The sequence below is a fragment of the Melospiza melodia genome, chromosome 2 (assembly GCF_035770615.1).
Source record: "Melospiza melodia melodia isolate bMelMel2 chromosome 2, bMelMel2.pri, whole genome shotgun sequence".
Lineage (NCBI taxonomy): Eukaryota > Metazoa > Chordata > Aves > Passeriformes > Passerellidae > Melospiza > Melospiza melodia.
Window position 1 is genome coordinate 58,353,081 of NC_086195.1, and position 25,760 is coordinate 58,378,840.

General features: G+C 48.6%; 1 protein-coding gene across 2 annotated transcripts; it reads right to left on the bottom strand.

The window, feature by feature from the left end:
- Positions 1 to 4,422: 4,422 nt before the first annotated feature.
- Positions 4,423 to 18,380, bottom strand: DRD3 (dopamine receptor D3). Of its 2 annotated transcripts, none has more exons than XM_063148331.1 (7): positions 18,310 to 18,380; positions 15,808 to 16,099; positions 10,780 to 10,892; positions 9,436 to 9,578; positions 8,200 to 8,396; positions 6,989 to 7,334; positions 4,423 to 6,159 (listed from the first exon to the last, which is right to left on the bottom strand). In XM_063148331.1, the coding sequence occupies exons 2-7, from the start codon at positions 16,087 to 16,089 to the stop codon at positions 5,963 to 5,965; spliced, it is 1,278 nt and encodes a 425-aa protein (XP_063004401.1). In that variant the 5' UTR covers positions 16,090 to 16,099; positions 18,310 to 18,380; the 3' UTR covers positions 4,423 to 5,962. The 2 variants fall into 2 exon arrangements, with proteins under 2 accessions (XP_063004401.1, XP_063004399.1); XM_063148329.1 differs by lacking the exon at positions 18,310 to 18,380 and adding an exon at positions 16,881 to 17,028 and having other exon boundaries at positions 15,808 to 16,793.
- Between the last annotated feature and the right edge of the window lie 7,380 nt (positions 18,381 to 25,760).

Below are 25,760 nucleotides of genomic sequence, written 5' to 3' on the forward strand. Positions count from 1 at the left end.
TTTGCCTTTTGATGAGGCAATCAGGGGAGGTATTGAAGCAGCCAGCATCCTGCAGGAAGTAAGCAGAGTCTACAAATCTGTCTTGAGCTTTTTTGTACTGCCCTTCCTGGGCCAGAATGGAACCATCTACAGAGTAATGTCAACTGGTACTGTGGTACTGTGTGCTGAAAAACAGCTGAAGAAACCAGCCCTTAGGAAAGCCAGATGCTTTCCTCAGACAAAGCTGAACTGGGATGAGAGAACAGACTGGCAGGGAGCCGAAGCCTTTAAAGGGATGCAGCCTCTTCAAGAAAGGGAACAGGAGATGGAGTGTCTAGGAGGAAGGAACATAGGCAAACAGGATGATTAGGATTTGGCAAAGCCAGCAAAAAAAAGGAGTGGGAGCTGTACAGTATGTCTGTGGGGAGCACTGCCAACATCAAGTTGCAGAAGCCACTGGCATGTGCCTTTACCCATCCCTTGTTTTGTGCACATCTTGAGGAGGAAGAAGCACTCTGTTGTGGTTCAGGGAAGTCAGCAATGGCTGCAAAAAGGCAAAAGGCCACGGAGCAATGCTGGTAGCCTTCAGAGCTGAGGCTGACAGAGGTACTCAGTGCTGGACTCAAATCTGGTACCTGGCTCCCCTGTTGCCCACAGCCAGTGCCATCTCAAATATTCCAGGGAGTCCCGTAGCAACAACCATCTGCTCACATCCCTTGACCTCACCCCCACAGAGAGACAGAAGTGCTGCTGCCTCTCACCTAAGGCAGAGGCAGGTGAGCAGTCCACCTGCACCACAGCCCCTCTGCCCTGACATGGGATGGCAGAAAGAAATGTATTTTTGCTTCTGTCCGGTGAAAAGTGCTCTTTATTTGGGCTGTTCAATTTGCCATGCTCAGAGCTGTGCAGTAAAACTTATTAAAACTGACAGGAGTCCCCAGGGCAGGAAGCCAGAAAGGTCTTCCCCACATCACCAAAGATACAACAAGCCTAATGCTTGTCTCACGGAGATGCTTAAATTATTATACTGAAATTAATTTTTAATTATGTTCATTTTCTTCTTTGGCCCCAGGGGTTTTCTTTGCCTCACATTTCCAGAGGCATTCAGGGATGAGACCGGTGTCTGGCAGGAAGAGATTTACTCCCAGAATCACAAAGGAAGCTCAGGAGAATTCCTGGCCTGGGCCTCAGAGAAAATCTATCCCTGTTGAAGAAAGGTGTGGTTGGCATCAGAGCTGGTGGGCTCCTGATCTGACACTTGAGGCAGTAAGGAACCAAGGAAAGGTGGCATGAGTGATGCCATGAAGGCATAACAAGAAAGGTCACTGCTATGTGTTAAGATTGACTATGTGGGGAGTAACAGAGAATAACAGGATCAGTGGCTTTTGAGATTGAAAGGCAGCGTTGCTCTGGGATGCATCTTCTACATCCTGTTCAATGCCATTCATCAAGAAGTACTTAGCTGATGCTGACTTTGAAGAAATAGAGTTTTGAATCCCTCACACCTTGAAATTCCTACAGTCTTGTGAGCCTTCCTTTGCTCATAAGGCAGAAGGACAGGTGGAAAAATACTGCCAGGAGATGACATTGTTATGTCAATAAGAATTCATTATTGTCATTAGATAAGGAAAAACACACTTCAGGGGCTCATTCAAAGGCTCATGCAGATTTGGGGTACTTGCATTGGTCAGAGAAAGAACTGATGAGCTCATTCTTCTTGTTGGATGAGCCAGGGGTATTTGACAGCCAGGGTCTGTCACTTTGTGACCAAATCATCACACACTTAGCTGAAACTAATCAGATTGCGACTGCTGTCCTCTGGGTTGTCCACAATTCCTATTTGTAGTGCTGAGTGTCACCATATCAGCAGCCTGCAGGCTGTTGATCCTGCCTTGAAATGCTGGCATTGATTAGACATTCTTCAGAAAACATCACAACAGCAATAAGCTGCAGCCAAGCTCTGTCCTCCAAGGAAGCTGCCATCCTGAGCAGGTTGTGCTGGCCCCAGCTGGGAACAGAGAACCCCCTGCCACTCCAATTCCTCTCAGAGAGGCAGGCTCCAGGTGCATTCCCTTCCCTTCCCAAGGGGGAAGCTCCCTGTGCTTAGCCCCACAGCGGGGTCCAGCTGAGCTCGGCTGAGTATCTGGCCAGGCCAGCCCAGCCCCCAAGAGACCTAAGGAGGGTTATCTGGAGAAGTGAGATTTTTCTGCAAGGTTTTGTTTGTCCTTGTAGTCTGGCAAATGTGGATTTTAATATCTGCAGCTGGGACTGTTAAAACAACGTGTCCAACAGCTGCTGCAAGGTACCTGCAGAAAACTCACTGAGCAGTATCACCTGCAGAGCACTGGTCTTTGACCGTAGGTGAAACCTACCTCCTCCATAAATTCGTTGCCTTTCCAGGAACCAGCTTTTTTCTCATGGAACATTGTTTTATCTTCTGCCCCATGGACCTCTGTGCTCTTCTGCTTAAAGATTCTTGTATGGTCTGGTGCCTGTTGTGCCTCTGACAAGGTAGAATGTTTCATGATTTCTTCTCTGTTTGTATTTTACAGTGTAAAACTCAACATTAGGGCTTTTAGTTTTAACTCTGGATGGCTCCAGTTCAGTGTCTGGTACCATTTAGGATTTTAGTAACTTGGGTAACCTGCATTTTTGGTCCTAGACCTGAAGTTTAACACATGCAACATGTGGCACATCTGTCACAAATGGGGAGCCCCAGGTACAGTGGAATAGCAAACTGAGGGATATGTGGGCTCAGTGGCTCATTGATCTGGGTTCCTGCAGCTGAGCCACAGCCCATGGCTCTGTGAGCTGGGAGATGGTGGATGCAGGGGATAAATGGTGTTTTTCAGTCCATTTCTCAGGCGTGCTGTAAATGTGTCTAGACTGGCAGCACTTGGATGGCTGCCTTGTACCTTGTGGGAGGTGGGGCTGCTCTTCCCAGTGAGTGTTGCTGGCTCTCCTTCATCTCCAAAGGGTCTTAACTCTCCTCAGCCATGGTGGAGCTGCTTCCTGGCGGCTCTCATTCACAAATGTCTTGCAGCACAGGGGCCCTGGGGTGCCCCATTTCAGCTGCTGCTGGGGCAGGGTGGAGGTGAGCCCACCCTGCAGCGCTGCATCTGCTCCCTGCCCAGCCCTGCATCACCTGCACCCTGCCCAGCCCTGCATCTGCACCCTACAGTGCTGCATCTGCACCCTGCCCAGCCCTGCTGCCACAGCACCTGGGGCTGCCTCCGAGCTCCCCTCTCCTCTCTGCAGGAGGGGAGGCTTCTGCGTTATCCCAAGGCTCTTCTAATGGGAATATCAGCATGCAAATGTGTCCCCACAGAATGCAGAGCACAGCGTCACAGCTCACCTCTCACAGCCAGTTGTGGAGTCAGGGAAAACAAAACACCAAGGAGGAAAATGTAGAAAATTAAGGCTAGTAGGAGACATTGAGCAGTTGGAGAAGGAGAATGCAGATTACTCTGCTGTAAATAATGAGTGGGGGTGTGTCTTGGGGGGGCCCTCAGCAATCTCTCTGGCTTGCTGGAGACGGTGGAGAGGCATCAACTGCCTGTGCCTGTAATTGCTTCTGTTCCTTGGCATTTTCTATAGGATCACCTATGATTGTATTGACAGAGGAAAACTGGGCATGGTGCTCAAGCTGCACTTGCGGGAGGAGACAGAGATTGTTTTGGTTCTGAGTTGAGTTTTTGAAATTGTGTGAGGGTTTTGTGCTGTATTTATTTATTTATTTATTTTTGTCCCTAGTCAGTTCTGTGATCTGGTAGTTCAGATCTTAGTAAAGAAAGGACCATTTGTTTAGATACAGGATTTTCCCCATCCCTTATTGTTGTGTGGACACGAAAATGCTGCTTAGTTTTCTGCCACACCTCCTGTTCTTACCTCTATCCTGAATCATCTTGGGGATCAATCTTTGAAGAACTGGTTCAAATTCAAGTAGGATCAAGCTGACCCCTGAGAGATGCCAGGCCAGATTTTAAAATGGACCTAGTCATCCTTTTAAAGATCTTTTAATTTCCTCCTTACTGACAATTGTTATATAAAGCAACTGGACTGGTAATCTCTGTTATGAAGCATCTTAATGAGAATTACTTGAGTGGCAATCTGTCCACAGGTTGGTTCACTTGATTCATAACTCCTCCATCCTGTGTGCTAAGTGCCTCCTGTGCTATCCAGCATTTTTGAGCAGATGGAGTAACACTACTGCAGGTCTGCCCGGTGTAGCTGGGAAACTAACTGACTGTATTTCCAGAATTAATCTGCTGGAAGTGCTTACAGAAGCCTTTGATTTCTTTCCCAGTTGCAAGGAAAATGCAAGTAATAATAAAGACTTCTTGCAGGTGTCCGGGAGGATGATAATTTTTTTACAGGGAAAGTGTTAAGAGTGCTACAGATAACAAAAGGAAGGAGGTACATTAATCACAAAGATACCAAAACTTCCAATTACACTTGTGTTTTATTGGGTTAAGGCAGTTACAATGCAGTATGGAAGGCACCTGCCCAGGCAAATGACACATGCTCTCCACAAGATCCTCCTCCCAAAACCCAGACAAACCAAAGCAGCAGCTAGAGCTCTGGCATGTGCTCTGGAGGCAGAGAACAATGGCCTAGGCCTCCCATTAGGAAGGAAAGGAAGGCCTTCCCAGATGGAGAAGCTGTGGCATGGACACAGGCAGGAGCAGCACACAGAGTTATGCCCAAAGCTACCAAACGAGCATGGCTGACAGCACAACTAAGCCAAGTCCTGGCAGTGAGAGCTGAAGACTCTGATCCAGTACAGCAGGGGAGCAAAAGGCGAGAGCCAAGCTGAGGCTCTCTGGCCCACGCCAGGTTTGTCTATATGAGGGTAAGAGCATTAGAATGCCCTGACACGAGACCAGCTTACGGTACATCAGGACTTTCTGGTTTTTTCACCCAGGAACTACTGGAGATGGCTTTGTAGAATACTGCTAGGAAAGGAGACAATGGCCAGGCTGTATTTGTCCAGCTCCTGGATGCTGGGATATACAGAAGCCATGTGTGATGACAAGAGTATTGGCAAGGGGCGTCAGGGAGAGTCCTGGAGCTGATCCCAAGGCAAATGTCCCTTCTTACTGGGAGGAATGTTATGAAACAGCTGTCCCCCAGGTATGGGCTGTAACTGGAGTTATTGCAGCAGCCAGGTGGTACAAACCCCAAATCTAGCAGTGCTCCTGTCAGGAGAGGAGCACAGGTGAAGACTGTGAACAAGTTTGGAGACAGGGTGCATGCAACCAGCTGAAAAAACAGGTTTGAATCTATGGCAGCTATCAAGAGCCTGTCTCTCTTGGTGGCCCCTGTACATCACTGGCGTGTGTGGTAGTTAAGTAATGGCCAATCTATCACTGGTCCTTGGGTCAGGAGGAGAGGGGACCCTGGGGTAGTGCTGCACTTGTCATGTGAGCTGACTACCAGAGGGAGAGCAGCCACCTCTCTACCTTGCAAGGAACAGTAAAATACAAGCTGGCAGCACAAAGGAAGATTTCATTTGCAACTAGGGCGATTTTCTCAAGCACTTAGACTGACCCAGTTTTACAGGCAAACCTTTTGATGGAAACAACAGGAAAGTTGTTCTTCTTCCATCAGTGCTCCTTTTCCAAGTTTCGTTGTCCAATTTTCACTCTTGGCTCCTGACTGAAGAGATCAGGATCCTTATCAAAGAATTCAAATTCTGTCCTCTTATTAGGACTGCTGTGCATGAGCTGGGTGCCTTCTGCAGGCTGAGGCTGCAGCTCTGGGAGGGCAAATGCATTTCCAGCATTTAGGCAGCAGAGATGAGGGATGCCATCTGCGTTTGGGTCGCGTGTGCCCTGCAAGCCTGTCAGCGCCCAGCAGCGATGCCCTGTGCTGGCTGATGTGCTGCACACCCGGGGCTGTGTCCAGCACTGAGGGACTCACTGCCTTGTCCCTGGCTGCTTCCCCTCCCAGGGCGCTGCTGCAGAGCCGTGCAGCCCCACAGTCAGCAGCAGAGGATCTTGAGGAAGGCTCTGCGGAAGTCAGTGTTGAAGGTTGTGTAGATGATGGGGTTGAGGGCACTGTTGACGTACCCGAGCCAGGTGCTGGCACTGTAGAGCCCTGGAGGCACATGGCAGGATGGGCAGTGGGCATTGAGGATGTGAATCAAGAAGAAGGGCAGCCAGCAGACTATGAATGCCCCTGGGTTTAGAGAGAGGCAGAAAACAATCCGTGAGTTTAAAGCAGCAACTATTTGGAAAGGGGCCTGCACGGGTGACCTCTCCCTCCAGCCCCTCACTATTTCTGTGTTTCACAAACACTGAAGGCCACGTTTATTCCTGACATAGAGAGATTTGGCAAAAGTTTGGGCTCCTTGGGACCAGGTTTGTGAATGTATGGGGCTTCAGAAGTGGTCTGATGACAGACAAAAGCAAGTGGCCACAACTTTGAGGGAAAGCCTCAGCTGCTTTAATCAGTTAGGATGAGGGCTGCTTTATTTTCCTGCTACTACTGAGTTAATGGGGGGGAACAGTGCATCTGGCGACCACAGCAGGTGACAGGCACAGCAGTGTCCTGGCTTCTCTACCCAGATGTATGAACAAGTTCCTCTGTGGCTCCTTGCCTCAGTTTCCCTGCTTCTCTGTAATCAGATTTAAGAGCTTCTGCATGTATGGAAACTTAGGATTGTTCCAGCCTTGCAATAGTAAAACAAAGGAAAAGGAAAAGCAAAGGTATTGGCTGTTGTTCAAGCAGGGCTTGTTGGCCACTGATTTTAAACAAGGGTAACAAAACATAGTAAATAAAACACTAACATACATGGCTCTCAACATCTGGGATCATTATTCTAGATCCCTAAATGTTCCACTACTGTCTCTCCTGAGTTTGTGAAGCAGTAACAGTTGAAGCCAAGGCCCAGTTTGCATTTTTTTAAAAATCTCAATATTGTATTAGGAGGTTTTGTATTAGGAGGCTCCTGGAAGTCCCAAATCATCACCCCCTGCACCCCACAGGCAGAATGGCTCTCACTCACCCAGGACAATTGCCAGCATCTGCGTAGCCTTCCTCTCCCGCAGCTGGATCAGCCGGGGCTGCTGCTGGGCCAGCCTCAAGCTGCTGATGGTTCCACCATTGCTGAGCCTCCGCACCTGCACTGCTGCCTTCGCGCTCCTCCTCCTCTCCTCCCACCGGCTGGGTTGGGCAGTCCCTGGTGCCTTGGTGAGGGATGCCTCGTGGCAGAAGCTCCGGTACCGCTGCAGGCCGAACACAGCGAGCAGCCTCCTTTTTGTGGACATCTCCTGGCCTGCGCATTTGAGCGAGAGACGGGGGGGAAAAGTGCCTTGGCATCTGTTTGGCAAAGCTTTCCTCTCCATGTGTTCCTGCAAAAGATGATGCCACAGAGGATCTGGAAACCATCCAAACTGCTCATTGGGCCAGAGGATGATGAGGGAAGTTGTAGGAGTTATCCTTAGCCTCATTTGCCTCTTATATTGCACCACGTCCTCTGCACTGACCTGGGGGTTAACCAGCAGCTGGCAACACTTTGCCTCCATCCCACCAAAGGAGAAGCATGAGAACAGCAAGAGCAGGAATACCTGCTCTGCTAACCTTCCATCTGTATTTTTGTGTTGGCCCTGCTCACCTCAGCATCCCCACCCTTCTAATGTAGCTTCACTGTGCAAAAATGGGTAAAAGGAGTGGATATGCATGACCAGGTAATTCCTTTCAAACCGTTGTGTTGGTTCCCATGGTTGCAGATATTTCATCTAGAAAGGTCAGTGGAACAAATGTTGCATGCACCATGAGTATTTTGACCTCTTAAGTCTGTCAGATGAAGAGGGTTTTTTATTTTAATAACAGATGTTAAAGCCTGTGAAGCCCTGAGAGTGAAGCTTCATAGAACAAAAATCAATAAATGAAGACATTAAAATCAATAAATGAAGAAATTATGCAAAAAATGAAGACTTATGCATGGCTGAGAAAATCCTGCTCTGAAGAAATACTGAAGTAGGCTGTGCTCTTTTCTACTTGCCACTTCTAGAGGGCAGAGATACACAGGGGTCTGAAAAGGATTTAACGGGAGCTTCTGTGCCTCAAATATCATGGTGTATGAGCAAGTGATGGGATGAAAACATGTCAAGTCCCTCCTTATGCTTTCTGTTCTGTGTTTTAACCCTTTGAGGAGAAGAGATGATGCATTCCTCTCCTTTTTGACCACTCCTAGTGGGTTCACGTGGCTCTTACTTGGCGTGCATAGCACGGTTTGGTGCTGGCGCTCTGGCTGCCCTGCCACGTGAGGGTTCGCTTCTTCTGCCTCTGTCTGAGCACGAGGTAAATCCGCACATAGAGCAGCAGGGTCACCATGAACGGGAGGTAGAAGGACACCAAAGAGGAGTAGATGACAAAACTAGGGTTGGATATGGAACAGACACTGGGATCCCCTGGGGAGGAGAAGAGAGAGAGAGGAGTGGCTGAGCTGATTTCAGTTTAGTACAAGGAGGCTCTGGTGTGCTGGCAAAGCGAGACAAAAGGTGGCTGGGGGCAAAGGCAGTCTAAGGAGTGCAGAGTATGCTCTGGCTTACCCAATTACCTAAGTGATGCTTAAAATGAACCCAACACAGGGCCAACAAGCATTAGCAAACATGCATCTGCCTGCTTTTCTGGCCAACAGCTGTTCTCTCATGTCTATTCCCACCCTTTCTCCTATTCCTTTGACAGCCTCTGAGCTGTCTAGATGCAGAGTGTGCATTCACTCCTATCTGTCTGAACCAGGCAGAGGGGGGCAGCAGAATTTCCCACTCCCATCCCTTTCCTGCCTCAAGCACTGCAGAGAGGACGGAGGGGGGCAGAAGCTTCTGCCTGTGACTCGGTGGGAAGGAAGGCTCCCCTGCTCCTCTGCCTCCAGGGAGATTGTGCTGCCCTAGCTAAGGGGAAGGAAATAGACCAACCTGCTTCCAAGGTGGAGGCTAAGTTGTTTGCCCTCCTCAAAGGATTAGTTAAGGAAGCAGGCAGCCAGCTGGATAGGAAGGAGGTCTCTGACAAGCAGTGCTAATATGCAATCCTTGCTGTTTAGAAATGTGTTCTGTATCAGAGTCGAAACTGTGATTCTGAACCTGTGGATATGAGCAAGATGCCATGAAGTGTGTGTGTGCACTGTATGTGCTGCACGTTTTGCTCTGTGTGCTCAAGTGATTGTTTGATGGGAATCTGAAGACCTCGACACCTTGATGGGCATTGATTTGGCAGTAGAGCAGGCAGGTTTGCCCTTTAGAGTGACAGTCACTGTCTACCTGAGCAAATGGCAAGTTTATAGACTTGAGTACATGCGGATTTTTCTCTCCCTTCATAGTGTGGTTTTCAGTTCCTTAAAATTTCCTGTAACTTGGCAAATCTGCAGACCCATGTTAAATGATCTGGCCATACACAGGGCAGCTCCACTGCCAACCCCTCCTGCATGCTATTGTTCAGGATATCACCTACCTGTAGTATTGAAGCCAAAGAGGAGAGGGCATGACACTGCAAATGCCAGCATCCAAACTATCACAATCATGAGAGAGACTCTCCTGCAGGAGCTCTGCCCAGTGCTGTACTGGTACTGAACTGGTTTCACCACTGCCGTGTATCTGCAGACCAAACCAGCTCCGGGAAGAGGAGATGGAGGAAGGAGGGAGGGAAAGGAACAGGTTTTTAAAAGGAGAAGTGAAAGCAGCACAGGGAACATGATGGTGAATGTGGTGAAGAAATAGAAAGAGGAAAGTAGAGAAAATCAGATGATGGGATCAGCAATTTGTAGAAATGGTAAGTGGGGCATTGGGGGGAGGAACAGAGGAAATCAGAGTTAGTTGGCAGCAGTGCAGAGAAACGCTCAGCAGAACTCACAGCATGCAAAGCTACAAGGTTTGGGCTACCAGATGGATCAAGAAACCCTAGGGAATCCCTGACCCTCAAGGCCCTGGAGTTATATGGGCACTGCTGTGAAAGAGCACTCTGGAGTAACCACAAACTACTAAACTCTGTCTCAGCTGCCTGGTCTGGTGTTACCCTGACAGGCAGAGGGTTGCCTGGGGGCAGGCTGTCAAGGACCTTCAGTTGCTGGGGTGCTCCAGGAGATGCAGGTCATCAGGGCAAGGATTTGGAAGGTACAGGAGTCTCATCTTTAGGAGAGCCTGGGGGCTGTATCTTGCAGACAGCCAAACTGAAATGGGGATACAGATTCCCATGGAGTAACACCGGACCAAAGCAGCACTGAAAGCTGCCTTGCATTATGATCCTTGAACTACACATTACAAAGGTACAGCATGCAGTATTTTTCCCTTCTCTCATTCCTTGGTCCCAGTAGGATCACATGTGACAAGGTTTTGGCTCCCAGCCCTCAGCATTGCTTAAAATAGGCGCAGTTTTAAAATGCAGAAAACCAGAGCAAAGCTCAAGATTACACAGCAATAATCTTCATCTCTGTCTGTGAATATGGCAGGATTTTGTTTATTAAAGCTTCATGAGTGAGATCTCCAGAAGGAGAAATCCTATTTGACACTCAGTGGGAGCTAGATGATCAATTGTGGTTCCTGCCTTTAAGAAGCCTGAGGATGTGGTTGACTATCCACTGGGGATGTTTTATTGCTTGTGTCTCCTTGCCCTCCAGTGCAGGCCTCCTCTTGCACAGCCACATTAACAGCAGCGGTGGCAGGGACAGACCTTCAGGGGTTTGCTGTCCTGAGGACACCGATGCTGTCTGTGCTCACCCCACTTGTTGGTCCCTGCCCCACTGGGGCACAGGGCTGACCCCCTTATCCAGGCTGTCCCCTGGGTGCTGCTGTGTCTCACCTGTCAATGCTGATGGCACAGAGGTTCAGAATGCTGGCTGTGCACATCATTACATCCATGGTGACGAAGATATCGCAGCAGATGCGGCTGAACGTCCAAACCCCTCCGGTCACCTGCACCAGTGACACAAAACTGTCAGCCTTGCTCTGCACCAGGTCCTGACAAGTTATGTGTGAGAAGCTGCTCTCCTCCAGGTATCTCAGCAGCTTGGAGCAGCTCCACAGTGATGGGCAGAGGGAAACTGAGGCACCAGTGTTGTGCACAAGATAACACAGCAGTAGGTCGTGGAGAAGGAGCCTCACTTTAATTTCAATCCTTTATGTGCTCTTACAGAGGGAGGCAGGGAGAAGAAACAGCAGCTATCCCTTCTCTCAAGGCCTAGCATGAAAAACTGATTTAAATTTGCTATCACTGTATTTATCCTTTGATTAATGATTATCTGAGAAAATCTAAGGGCTGAAAGTCTTTCTCAGCTTAGCTGCCAGAGTGCTCTTGCAGGCAGCGAGCTGGAAAAGTGCTGCAAATTTTTTGCATTTATGTATGAAACCGAGATCTGAGACTGAGGCTTCTCAAAAACCTTATTTGAATTCTTATCTCAGTTAAAGATTTTGATTATTAGATCTGAGTGCGAACTCACAAGCTACTCAGATAAAGAGATCTGAGTTGCTACCAAGCCGTTCTGGTTGTTCTGAATTTTTAATCTGAAGTGTGTGGTTGTGAAAGCTCAGCCGCAGCCTAAGCTCAGACTTAGCAATGGAGAGAAGTGGGTTTTGGAGCAGGCACCAAGTTCTTGACAATGAACTTTTTGATTGACAAGCATGTTCCAAGCACTGTGTGGCCCTGCTGTCCTTGGGATTGGGATGACAGCCTGATTCTGGGGGAGGTGGTCTGCCTCAGTGCCCACTGCTTGTAGGAGATGGAGGGCAGGCTGCCTCCTTGTTCAGCTGCAAACAAACCCAGTCCTGTGCCGAATGGGGGAGCAGGAGAGAAAAACGGAGGAAAGTCCATGCTTGGGAGAGAGCCTGGATTTTAGCCTTCAGCCCTGAAGATCCCGCTGTTTCATCTGGGTCCTGGGAAGCAATCAGAAACTGCCACTAGTTTCTGGTCTCTCTGCTCACATTTAGACAACATCTGGAATACTGCACCTGGTTTTGAGGCAGCAGTAGAGGAAAAACATTGATAAACAGGAGTGAGTCCAGTGGAGAGCCACGAAAACAACCCACAGGGGCTGGGGCAGCTGTGAGGATCAGCTAAGGGAGCAGGACTTTTTCAGTCTGGAAAAGTGATGGCTTTGAGGGATGGGAGACTAACAGCCCTCTGGTGCAGTGGGAGGATATTGAAAAGGTTGAAGAAGATGGAGCTGGGTTTTTCACAGCAGTGACAGCATTAATGTGGTGGGAGGACAAGAGGCAACAGGAATGAGCTGGAAGAGAGGTGCAAACTGGTTATGAAGGTTACTTTTCTGACTACAGGGACAGTGGAGCCAGTTGCTTGGTAAGTCTGTGTAGGATCCATCCTAGGAGCTCTTCAAAACCCATTCAAAAAGAAGTATCCCAACCATACTGGAGAGGGTGCCACAAGTAAGCTTGGCTTCTCAGCCAGTGGGTCAGCCCTGCAAGTGTTGGTGCCTAGGAAGGATGCTGCCCCTCTGCAGAGAAAAGCACTTGTACAAACACAAAATTCACTCTGTGAGAATTGTTTAAGAAATAATCCAGAGAAATGTAAATTATTTGATAGTGGCAGCATTCCCACACACGGGCACAGAAACTTGCTGAGGTGAGCTGTGTCTTTTGGGTGTTCTCTGCTGGACCCGGCTGCTACATTTCAGAAATCAGGTATTGAATGAGTCAGTCTTCTATTACACCCTCTGAGCCTGAATGAAGGCAGGGGAGGGAAATGGGAATTGGCTTGCAGAATGCAGAAGGGAACTGTGCTTTCTTCTCCAGTTCTCTTGATAATGGAGGTGCTCCTTTGTTTTCTAATAAAAGTAATGGGAAAAAGTCAAACCAAAATTATTGAGCTTTTCTACACAGATGAGCTACAAGACAGGCAGTCTGAAGGCTGTCCATCTGAGATTAGGGACCTGAACAGGTAGGTTCAGCTTCCTAAGAAACACTACACTGGTTTGACTTTAGTTTCAGACTTTGAGATCTGCTTGACCACCTCAAAATATATTAAAAAAATGCTGGAAGCCTTTGCAGTGGGACCCAGTAAGGGATGTTTCTGCAGTTTGAGGTAAAAAGCAATGCAATCTTTATGAGCTGTGGAGTCTGAAAAATATTTCACCAAGCCAGTGGCAGGTGTTCACATGAAAGGCAGCTGCTGCTAACCCAGCAGATGAACAAGCACTTAACTGAGGGAGTTTCCAAGGTCCTGAGCATGTTAAAATGCTGAGGTCAAGAATGGGAACCATTAAAACTGAAGAAGGTGCTGGTGGGGATGGCTCAGAATTGAGCCCTCTCAGGACGATGCTATCACATCACACCACCTGCATACTAGACTGCAGCTTGTGTAAGAGGATGCTTGACAGATCAAAATGTCTGGGCTTAAAACCCATTCTCACTTCCACCTGCCACTTCTGAAATGGGGAGTAGCTCTGCTGGAGTTGGTGAAGTAGTTAATATTTACCTGTGGGGTATATGAACCCAGAATTTATTCCAGAATTTAACAGTGAAGAAAAGCCTTTTTATTATATGCCTTGTTCAACATTTAAAAAATTCTATTTCTGATCTTCCTTTTATTGCTCTGTTCTAATCATCTTTGCTACAACAGCTAGAACCTGCTAGTCTGCATTCCTGGTTTTCATGTGCTGGCAGGATACTTCTCCTTTATCCCTCTGGCGCTTTTTGTCCAGGAATCTCAAAGGGTATCCCAGGTATTAATTGAATGAATCCTCATATCTGCCTGGGTGAGGTGGATGGTCAAATATTAATCTCTTACAGCTGATGAGAGCAAACTACAGAGAGATGAGCTGATACAATCTCTCATTACCACTCAGTGATTATGCAGCAGAAGTGTCCAGGGTGAAATCTGGCTCTATCAAACACAGTGCTCAAGATCCCTATAGACTATTCAGGTCAGGTTTTCACCTAATCTTCCTTGACAACCAGTCTGCTTTATCTGCAAAATTGTGGTGTTATTATTTTTAACTTCCAAACTCTATAAGAAGCTTTCCAGTTAATGAATGCCCAATGATTATTTTTTTTAACTTATGCTTATCCACCACTCCTGAATTCTTAAAATAAACAACAGAATCTCCACAATTCAGATACGAATGGTGATGCTGCATTGAGGAACACACAGATGGGAAAGTAGGAAACCAAGCTGCATCAGGAAATGGCAGGCATGAAAGCAGTGGTGCACCTAAGCAGGCTCCCTGCAGGGTTTTGTGCTTGAGAGCTGCCCGGGGCTGCTGCTCGCTCCTGCAGCTGTGAGATGGCTGCTCCTGGGTTTGCACAGTACAGAGAGCACTCGTGTGGGCAGCACTGCTCACAGCTCTGTCCCTCCTCTGACACCAGTCCAGCAGAGCTCCTGGAGCTCACAGAGCAGCTTAGGTCTCACTGCTCCTGTGTGAGAGACAAGATGAGGGACAGTGTGACTCCCAAACAGTCTCAGCAGACTAGACCTCAGTGACAACCTTCTCCTGAAGCTTTCTTCCCCTTTGGAGGTAGAACTGGATGTTGTGAGAAGCCTGAGGAGGGTGTTCCCAGCCATGCTGCCGCATGTCCTCCTCCATCTATGCAATGACTACATGGCATGATGGTGTTTAATGCCCTCAAACTCCAGTGGGGAGAGTACTCTGATGCCACTGTGCTGGAAACCTTGGTGAGCTTCAGCAGCCACAGCACCAGGGATCAGTAAAGAAGAGGGCAGCAATATTGGTGTGCCAGACCTACATGTTGGCCCCCAGAAGATTGCTAGACACTGCTAAATAGCACTTCTGAGCCAGAAAGCTCCTTGAGATGAGGATTTTGAGGCTATAAAATGTTCCTGATGCTGCTCTGTCACAGCCTTCCCAAAAGATTTCTCAGAAAGAGACAGTTCTGGTTTGCATGATTGATAAAATAGCACATTTCATGGCCACTGATGACTCTAAAAATGGAGTGCAAAGCACAAACTTCACAAGCAGCATTTAAATCTGAGGCATTTATCCACCTTAAGCTTTTCCATAAATAAGGGCCAGTTCTGAAGTCTGGTTTGGCAAACCCTCAGTAGATGAATAGGTATTCTACAGTTTTAGGGACTGAATGATTTTTTGGCAATTTCCAGGCTCATGGTGTATTGAAGCATGATGCCATTTCTGCTTCATTGACGGCATTGCTGATCCATAAATAGCAGCAAATATTGAAAAACTCTGGGGCTTTTTGGACTGTTTTTTAAATCTTAGTTTTCCTGGAGTCCTACAGCCCAGTTTGATAGGAAGTCCTGTGCAATGCTAGGATTGGTAGTTTGGTTTGGGATGTGTATGAGTTCTTTTCTTTGTTGTCTGGATGACTCTTGCATCAGCTGCTTTGATTATCCAAGCTCCTCAGACGGAAATTAGTCTTGAATAGGTCTACAAACACAACTAGGAAATGGACCTACTGTTGTGCTCACAAATCATGACCAAGGCTTTGTATGGGGCAGAGGCTGCTCCACAGATGTGCCTCAGTCCCACCCTGTCCACAGCAAGAGTGAGTGCCAAGTGTTTTCTAAAGCAAAGCATAATTTGATTTCATTAAGGATTGGAATGCACTTGAGCTGATAGACTATTCCAGTCTCAAATAAAATTTGACTTTTAATAATATTTTTTAGTTGCAATCAAACTGAAGAGTCGAACTCTATCTTTCTGGGATGGCTTCCCACACACACACAGACTCTTATACCTTTTTTTTAATAACTCCATGCAGCACACCCAAGCAGTACACAGCCTGCAGGACAGCTCCAGGGCTGTTCCCCACAGATCAGTCTAAATGCTGCTACAGCCTTCATTAGCACGCATGCAGTGATGTGGTTAAATTCTGCTGATCATTCCTGAGAGGTACTCACCTCCAAGTACACCATCCATGGCATCACCAAAGTAGCCACCAGCAAATCTGCCACTGCCAGGCTCACCACGAGGTAGTTGGTCGTGGTTTGCAAGGTGCGTTCCCTCAGCACAGCCAGGCACACCAGCACGTTCCCAAAGATGATGGCCAGAATCAAGATGCAGTAGCAGAGGGCGTAGTAGGCGTGTGAATGGGGCAGCCCAGGCTCTGTGGTGCTGTTTGCCCCACAGGGAATGGGGTCTGTTGCGTTAGGATGGCTGCTGGCTCTGGTGAAGAGGGCCATGGGGCTGCCACTGCAAAGAGAAAGAAAGGACTGAAAATCACAATTCTGCAATGACTGTGGAAAACAGAACCCCCTGTGGGTACCGGGATGATTTTTATACTTTCTGTATGAATTCTTCTCCAAGCCAATCAGAAAGGTATTTTTTCCACTCATATACAGGCAGAGCTTTGCTTAAAGACTTCCTTGGCCTGTTCTGTTCTTCACTGAATCTAAGCCCAGAGAAGAATGCAAGATTTCACCTCCTGTGTGCATGTGAAAGATGGATCTTACCAACCAATGCAGCTGTATGGAAAGTGGGCAGTGGTTTTGAGAAATAACAAAGTCGCAGCACAGTATAAGTCAGCTGGGCAAGAGTGCAGCCTGAAAGACAACAATTTGAAATGATGAGCAAGACCCAACACAGCTACCCAAACATACTAGGGCTTGGCCAAAATTTGGAACTTATATATTTTCTTCTGGGAAGTATCCTCTTCTTTCTCTCATCAAAAAATGTCTTCAATAAGTTCACACACTCAAGTGCTTGGCAGACTGGCAGCAAGCACCACCTCCAGAATTCCTCTTCTCCTGTAGCATGTCCCAACCCCTGCCTGCCTTGTAAAGGGTTGACTGCTGGTGCTGTTCCCATTCCATCCATACGGTGCTCTGTTTTCCATGCCTGGCCAGAAGATATGCTTCCTGTGCTGAAAAGCAAACCAGCTTGATGTCTGGGATGAAATAATGGGAAGATGCTTGCAGGGTGCTCTGCATTTCTTTTTCTTACAATAGATTCAAGTCTGTTCTCAGTAACCTACCCTTCCTTGATTTAAGAGGAGGATCTTTTTCCAGAAATATGAAAGCTGCTGTACCGAGGTTGTTCCATGACATTTAATGGCTTGTATCTTCTTTTTCCTTTGCTACTGCTCCTGTTGCTGAACTCATCATCAGTATGACAGGTACGAAAAGCAATACCAGTGGTATAAATATTACTCTGTTTCACCTCACCCCTTGAATAGCAGCATCTGTGATGCACAATGGGTATAAATTGCTCCAACCCCTTGGCATAAACTCATCCTTAAAACTGTTGCTACTTTCCCCTGATGATTTGTAGCTGGGAGAGGGCAAGGGTTGAATGAGATGGAAACTGAACTTCCCCATGTCTTGTAAACACAGATCCCTCAGAACAGGGGTGAAACAATCTCTTATGGCTTGTGCTTGTCTCCTCTATCTTTCTTCTGCCTGACTCTGACAAAGAAGTTAAGCTTTCCACTGGATCACAAAGCTCTCTTGTAGCATGAGCACTGCTGCTGGGTCCAGGACTATTCATAAAACAGTTGAGCTGCAGCCCCTCAAAGACAGGATTCATTTTACTGTGTCCCTTGCACAGACACAGTTCCCACTCTGGGAATTCTGTATTGTCTGGAGCCAGGAAAGGCTGGTACTGTAGTGCAGGAAAAAGCAGCTGCCTAGGTGATAAGCAAGGCCAGAACAGGGAATAAACAAAACATCACCAATAATATACATAACCAGAAGGCGTAAGGCATCCCAACACACAGTTTGGCTGTGGGTTTCCTGTCTTGTCTTCTGTTTCTAATATTCACAAGCCCTATTTTTGACTCTCACCCCAAAGTCAGTCTTCCCTACTGAGACCCCTCCCAGCCCCGTCAGGTCCCTCATCCCTGGACTGTCTTCAATTCCCCCCCCACCCCCAGTCCTGCTCACTCCACACCTGGCCAGGGTGCTGCCTGCCCAGGCACGTACCAGCGTACCTGGATACCCTCACAGAGAGAGGGGCGGCAGGACATCCACCACCCCGGCTAACGGGGTGACGACCTGCCATGGGGACAAGGGTGGCAGCCGTGGGGAAGAGCCGAGGGAGGGGAAAGGGGGGGAAAAGGGACGCTCCTCCCGCTGGTCTCCGCTTCGGAGGGGTCCGGGTGCCTGTCCCGGCCCTCACGGCAGATCCGGGTGCGGGAAAGGGTTCGGGGTCCGAGCGGGGGGTCCCGCTGTGGCGGTGGCTTTGGGCTCGTCTCCAGCCGCGGGTGCTGCTCCGCTCCCGCTGTTCCGAGGCTCCCGCACCCGAGGGGCAGCGGGAGCTGCGCCGTTCCCCGTGGTGCCCCGGGCCCGGCTGCCGTGTGCCCCGGGGGCTGGGGAAAAGCGGGCAGGGAGGGCGGCGGGAGCAGCGGGAAAAGGGGCTGCCGGCGCCGGGCGGGAGGGGAGCGGGAGGCAGCAGCCAGGACTTACCCCCGGCCCGTCGGGCCGTGCCGCCGCCGAGCAGAGCTCGGTCCCGCTCCAGGTCCCCGGTCCCGCCGACTCTCGGCCCGACCCGCTGCCTCTCGCCGCCTTCCCGGCGCGGAGCCGCGGGGCGGGACCGGGCTGGCCACCTCCTCCCGCCCGCCCCCTGCCCCGGGACCCCGCGGGGCCCGGCCGGGGGCAGCGGGGCCCGGGCCGTGCCCGCCTCAGGTGGCCGGCAGGTTGCCCTTCTGCCCAAGGGGCGGCGGAAGGCGTCTGGGCGAGTTTTGGCGCCGGGGTCCGCAGCAAGGGCGTGCTTGGCTGAGGGACGGAGCTGCTCCTGCCGGGAGGCGAAGCGGGGAGCTGGGGGCCCGGGGCGCCGGTGCTGGGCCGAGCGCGGGGAGATGCCTCGGCCGGGGCTGCTTGCCCAGCGCACAGAAAGTTGTCGCTTAAAAAACCAGCAAAAACAAAAAACCAAACAGTTGAAAAAAAATATCAAAGCAGAGATGATTTTAAGAAGGTTTAAAAAAGATATCTCTTTAAATAAACTGCCCTAAATCTGAGATGAAGGAGTGTGGGTAAGCGAGGAGGAAGTTGGAAAGGAGACTAATATTGGGAAGCATCCTTCTCCAGGGACCACTGCCAGCAGGCACAGCACGAATGGCCAGGGCACAGCTACAAACCCTGCCACATCTCTGCGATGTGGCTTCCTTTGAGGTCTGAGATCGAGTCCTCTGAGGCACAGTTCTCCTCAGACTGTGGTCACTGGGGTACGAGTGATGCCAGTGGATTTTCTCTCTTGAGGTTGGGTTTTGCCCACCACCCACTCTGGCACAGCAAATGGGGCTTGCAGGGAGTTGTCAGGAGGGTACAGGAGGCTCAGCAGCAGGGCTGAGGTTTCCCTTCACTGTATGTAGGACCTGTGGCCATAGCAGGAGGAGACAAAGTGCCCTTCCTCTTTATGCACCCACAAGTCAGAGTGGCCACAGGCTGGCTTGTATGTGGGCAAGGAAAAGAGGAGATCCTGTGGAGAGCAGAGCTTATCTACCTATTTCTAAGAATTTACTTCAAAATGATGTGTTGAGGCTTGGGCTTCCTGGACCATCTCTCCTGCCTGCAGCTTTGCAGGCTAAGCTCTTTGTGGGTGTGGTACGAGAGTGGTACAAGGGAGAGGCGCTGTAGAAGGACCTCATACCCATCAGGTGTGAGGGATGAGAATACCTTCTTTAGCCTGGCTGGGGATGGTGAAAGTGCCCCTGCAGGCTTTGATGGGACTAATCAGCACCACTGCCTTTACCCAAGGCTGTGACTGCCCCATGGCTGTGGATGGCACTGGAGGAGTGTGATGAGTCACTGCCCATTCCCTAGGGCCACACATGCACATGTGTCCTGCTGGAGGATATAGCTGCAAGGCTGTGAGACCAAGTGACCCGTGAAGGGCTCTCCAGCCCCTTCATTCCCTTGGGAGCCCCCAAACGGTGTGACATGGACTACATTTACCGTGCTTACATTTGTACAGTCAAACTTCTGCTGCCAGCTGAGCCATACTGCTCTCTTTTGGGGAAATGCACTCGCTGGCGGTGTCTGGGGCAGTCCAGGAAGGGGGGAAGTCCTCCTACCCATGTCCAGCAGAGGCTTTTTGGCTGTGAGCTTGGAAAGAGTCCAACACAGCCACACATGTGTGGTTAAAGCTGGAGAGGAAAGCACACACCGTGATGCTCGTCCTGACTGGCGAGGGCTGTGCAAGTCACAGGCCGGGTGCAGATGCCCAGTGAGCGTGACTCATCACAGGGGGGCTGGCATTTTAACTTCATTTTAGCAGTTTTTAAATGCAGTTTGTTTGTGGGCAATTCCCCAAGGAGTGTGGCTGGCAAAGTGCTCACACTGGCTCTAGGGTGATGGGGCCTTGCTGCTGCCAGCTGTTTGATGTAGCAGCTAACCACAGATCGATAAAGAGACATTGCCTGGCCCTCCTAGAAGGAAAGGGAGATGCAGCAGGGGGAATGAACTGCTATAACCAAAAGACCACCATTGTTTTGTCTCACATTTTTTTATCTTCAGTGCTGAAATTTTCCCTTTGCCTCACCTTGTGTGTCAGTGGATCCCCTAGTTGTGTCTCCCTTGTGAAACTTGTTTCTTGCTTTTAATTATTTTTATCTACTTTCTTAATATTACTCTGACTCCAGGAAGAAAAAAATGATGCACTCACAAAATCATAGACTGGTTTGGGTTGGAGAGACCTTAACACTCAATCTTCAAGATCAACAATCTTGAACACTTCCAGGGATGGGTCATTCACATCTTTCCTGGGCAACCTGTTCCAGTTCCTTACAATATCTTCCTAATATCTAATCTAAACCTACCCTCTTTCAGGGTAAAGCCATTCCTCCTTGTCCTGCCACTAGGTGCCCTTGTAAAAAGTCTGTCCCCATTTCCCTTTTAGACCCCTTTAGACACTGGAAAGCTTCTACAAGGTGTTCATGGAAGCTTCTCTTGTCCAAATGTAATTGTCCAAAAATAATCTAGTTGTAAATGCTTCTGTTCTACTGAAGTTCATTATCCTAAATACTCCCTACCCACCTCCTTCCTGGAATGGCTCCCTTCACACCCCCTTGTCAGGTTTTCCCAAGACTGGAAGCTCTTTGGGGAAGGGACTTAATGACTTTCTTGTGTCTGCTTTGCAGTAGAGGTCTTCTGGAGCAAGATAATAATCTTTGTGATCATTTAATTTAGACTAGATTGCACCACGCACAGAGGCAAGGCTGAATTAAAATTGCATAAGCAATCTAGATTGTGATATTTTCGGTGGGTTTTATTAACAGTACAACTTCTTTAATACAGTAGTTAGTGCAATGTCTCTCTCATAAAATTCTCTCCTCCCTACCTCAAAATCAAGTGTGTGGTGATATTTGGCCTTGTTAAACACTGGACATGTTGCAGGCCTTGGTTGTCACATCATGGTGTCACTGGAGCAAGGCAGAGAAACAGGTCAGTAGTAAGTTGTTAGAACCTCCAAATGAAAGAATATGCCAACGGGCATTGCTGAAACTCCTGGTTCTCCCACCCCTTCACAGGCTTTCTGTCTCATGTGCAGAAAGGGGAGAGGTGCCGTAGTTCCCAAACCTGATTAATTCCCAGCCTGTTGATTTGCACTCACCTCTAAGAACAACTCCTTAATTCTCCTTTTCAGTCCTATGTGCCCTCCAGCTCTTTGGTAAAAATTTCAAATAACTTGGATAAATGCCAGTGTTCCCTCTCAATATTTCCCCACCCCCTTGGCTGTCAGTCCTGATGTTCCTCTGTGCTGTTTGTCCAGTGAGGGTTTGTGCACTCCTGTTCCCTTGTTCATCTCTCCAGTCTGTGTTCGTGTTTCTTCCTTTGGTTTCCAGCCACAGTCTCAGCATCCTGTCCAGTCCCCAAACCTGTCTGTCCTTCCCTACTAATGCTGATTCCCAAGCTTCTCACTCTTCACTTTGCCATCTCTGGCTGGTTTGCTATGCCCTCCACTCCCACAGCTTAAAGGATTGTTTGCAAATTGTATTTATTGTGATTTCACAGTTGCTGTCACTACAGCCAGTATTTGAGGTGCAGTGTCTAAAATGTGCCACTCAGCTGGAATAAATCCTCCATCCTACTTCCTGCAAGCCAGGGTGCCCTCATGACATTATTGTTAAAATACTCTGCATCCATGGGGTTTTTCAATACCTGACTGCATAAAGCCCTAATTTGACATCATGGCTGACCCTGTTTGGAGCAGGATGCTGGACTAGACACCTCCTGGGTACTCTTGCCAAGCTGAGTTATCCTACACTGACATAAAAATAACCTTACCTGCTGAATGTGAAATAAACAGAACCTTTTTGGCTGGCACAACCTGCAAACTTCCAACAAAACTTTAATTCATACCCATTCCATCTAAGGAGGATATGCCTGCTTGGCCTCAGTAGCTTTACATTTTTTACAAGACTCACCTATTTTCACAGTGGTGGCCAAAATGGAGCTCAGTCAGCTTCAGGATTATCTGTGCACAGCAGCTTGCAACATCAGTACAGACTCCTCGGAGAAGCTACTGCAGCTCACATCGGTTAAGGTTCATGTGAGATTCAAATCCTGCTGATATTGATTCCCTTCTGCCCAGCATTTACCTTCCCTGTTCCCCTCTGCCAGCAGTATGGAAAAAGGCCGCTCATCCCAAACCTGCACAGCCCACAGAGATGTGGGTTTGGTCCACAGGGAGTTTTTTGCCATGCAAATCACATCTGCAATGGATTTTTATACAGCAAAACATTCTGACTCCAAGGGTGGGTGGTAGCATAATAACTCTCTCATCTGCTGGTTAGGTATTAGACTGGGGCTTTCAGGTCCAAGTCCTCCTTCTGCTTTACCTCAGGCATGATCTGGTTTAGAGGAGCTCTCTCTATCTGGCAGAATTGTGACTTCAGGCACCGTATCCCATAAAGCAGGCTGACTGAATAAAGCCAGCATCCTGCCAAATTCCTCTCTAAAATTACTGTTTTGGTTCTGTTTTGCTTTAATTAAATTTTGGTCACGTTAGAACACAAGTTTTGCAGTGTGTCACTGGAAGGATGGATCCTGCCACCGTTTTCTTCTGCATCAGTATTGGGCAATTGCTGCTGCTCATGAGGAGAGGAGATGGGGGTTTTTAAGTGATGAGGGCAACAGGGATATCTGACAGAGGAAGGGCTGTGGAGGGGGCCAGAGGATCATAATATCATGCCTCAGCTTGTGGTGTCTCCCCACAATCTTCACACTGCACCATGCCCAGGGAGTCCAAGGGGCTCATCCAGGTGAAGCAGTTTCAGGAGATAAGAGAGAAAAAATATCCATGTGAGGAAAAGGGCATCAATTTTCAAAAGTGCCTTTATAATTTTTGGAGTAACCCATTCATATTTTAATGCCAAGAAGCCATGTGGAGCAGCAGGGCTGTCATTATCTCTGTCCCTCCCTCCTTCCCCAGAAGATGATCCTGTCTGCTCTGTGAGGAGCTGTGCTGCTGGGGCTCTCGCTCCGTGAGGCACAGCCCTTCAGTATCTGGGGTTGTAAAGGTGGCCCTACATCTCAGAGAGGCTGGTTATGGTTCAGCGCCTGCCACAGACACCTCTGGGAGCAGGGAGGGAGGAGTTCTTTTCCTTTGGCATGGGACAGCTCTGCTGGAAGGGAGCAAAGTGCCCTGGAAGCAAGGCTGGTTGTGGGAACAGCTGCTCAGTTTGAACAGGAGGAGGGGTTCTACAAGCCAAACCCAAATGCTAATGCTCTATTATCTTCTCAGGCCAGTGCCCTTCCTTCCCCCATTTCTTCCCATCGCCTTAGCCTGAGGATCCTCAGCAAACAGGATCCCTTAGCAACAGTCTGCTGCAGCATCAGCTCCTTCTGTGGTGTCTGTGCCCCTCTTCTTCCCTCCCACCACCTCTATCCTGAAGGGCTTCTGTGGTCTTGGCATCATCAATACTGATGCTTTTTATTGAACATCTGAGACTCCTGCTCCAACCTGGCTGTCTGGCTCAGGGGTGTTCTCAGCTGGTGACAGGAATATGCTCATCTCACCTCACATCTTTAAACTTCTTTTTCTGTCTGAGGCAAGAGGCAGTGTGCACACATGTGCATGCAGGTGAGTTGAAAGGGGTGTTGTGGCTCCCTCCTGTCACTCACTGGCCTCTGGCCCAGTGTCCACCCAGAGTTACCTCTCACTTTGTGTGGCAGTGTTGTCACCCCGCAGACTGCTCTCACCAGGCAGTGGCACTGGCCACCTCTCCTGTGGTGTGACTGAGCAGCAGGCCTCTGTGTCCCTGGGGAGGATGCTCACTGGGGAGACCCAAAGCTTCCTAAATGGACTTGGACAATGTTAATTGCCTCTGACTGAAATGCTTGTGTATCCCACAACACACACCAAGCACTTAAGTCTCACTCAAGAATGTTGCCTCTGCCAAATTTTGACTTTCTAGCCTGGAGGCATGACCCATGAGTAGAGCAAGAACACTCCAGGAGATTTAGTTTCTATTTTAAGAAAGACAGCAGAAGATTCCATTTCCACTTTTTTTTCAGAAATTGTTGTTCCAGAAGCCTGAGCGGCTGCCTTTTTCTTCCTCATGCTGCTGGTTTGTGTGGGGCTTGGAGTAATGTCATCCTCTTTAGGTTTGCTGCTGCTCCCCCTGTCGGACTTTCGTCACTAGGCTCAAAGTTTTCTCTACAGTATGATTGAGATGGTTCAAAGTCATGTTTCCTTCAAAGAGCAATGAAGCTAAAAAGGTCTTAACCATTTTTACTTCAAAGCGCTGTAATGCTGAGCTGAGGCAAGGCTGACAAAATTATAGCCCCAACAGTGAGCCAAGAAATTAGGCTGCATTCTGGTACTCTTCATTATAGCTTTCAACTGCTATATACAGACAAACCATGAAGTGATATCAAGTGAAAATTGTTGGGGTGGATGCAGCATTTATGCATTTCCTTGGCTGTGGACCAAAGTCTCTCTGCTTTCTGTCTGCCTTGAAGTCTTATCTCCTCCAGACCTCCCCTTACTTTCCTTCACCCCCCCAGGTACCTGCCATGAGTGTTACTTGTCAAAGTTCGCTTGCCTCAGTGAACTTTGCTTTACCTATAGTTTCTTGTGAACTTTTCAATGCCAACCTCTATTCTGGGCTGTCTGCTGGGACAGAAAATGTTGACAACTGCTGCTGCCTCCCTGGTTTTCTCCCCTGCATCCCTGGAGCTCACTAGAATACGCGTAGCAGTGTAAGGTGTCGCTCAGAATAGCATCTTCCTGTCTCACTGCCATTTACATGCTGCTCAGGTTTTAAAACCTCACACTAAGTGCTTTTTCCTGAAGAAGCAAACAACAGCTTCATCAGAGTCATCTGCAGTGCACTTGCAGTCGCACAAGTGTTATGTTGCTCCAGGCTAATTTATTTATTTCTCTTAAGCCAAGCCTCTGAAAGCCAGAAATCAGAAATTCCTGTGTACAGTTATTTTCAACTTTGGGGCCAACTTAGAACTTAGTTGTGGAGCAAGTACTGTGGGCCCAGGGCTGTGGTGCTATGGTAGCTGGGCCATCACAGCTCCTTGGGGCCATGGAGTGGTTCCTTGTGGCTGGTGTGTCTGGTGAAGAGGAATAAAGAGGTTTTGTGAAGGAATATCTCACCATGGAAAATGCCCGAAAGCCAAGAGCCCAGAACATCTGGCTTGCTAGATCTGATGAAGGACAGATATTCTTTCAAACATCTGAAAGCCTGTAATACTTTCACTGTCCTCCTCCTGCAGCAGCACTTACTGCTGATTTGCCCAACACCACTGCAGAAGGTATGACCTTCTTCTTCACTCCTTTTAATTATGCTGCACATAGCAACTTTCCATGCCAGTGGCCTGATTCCCACTGAACATTTTCAGAAGTGTTAAACTGGAACTAGAACACAGGGGAACAAAATTCCTTTGTTGAAACTCTGCTCCTT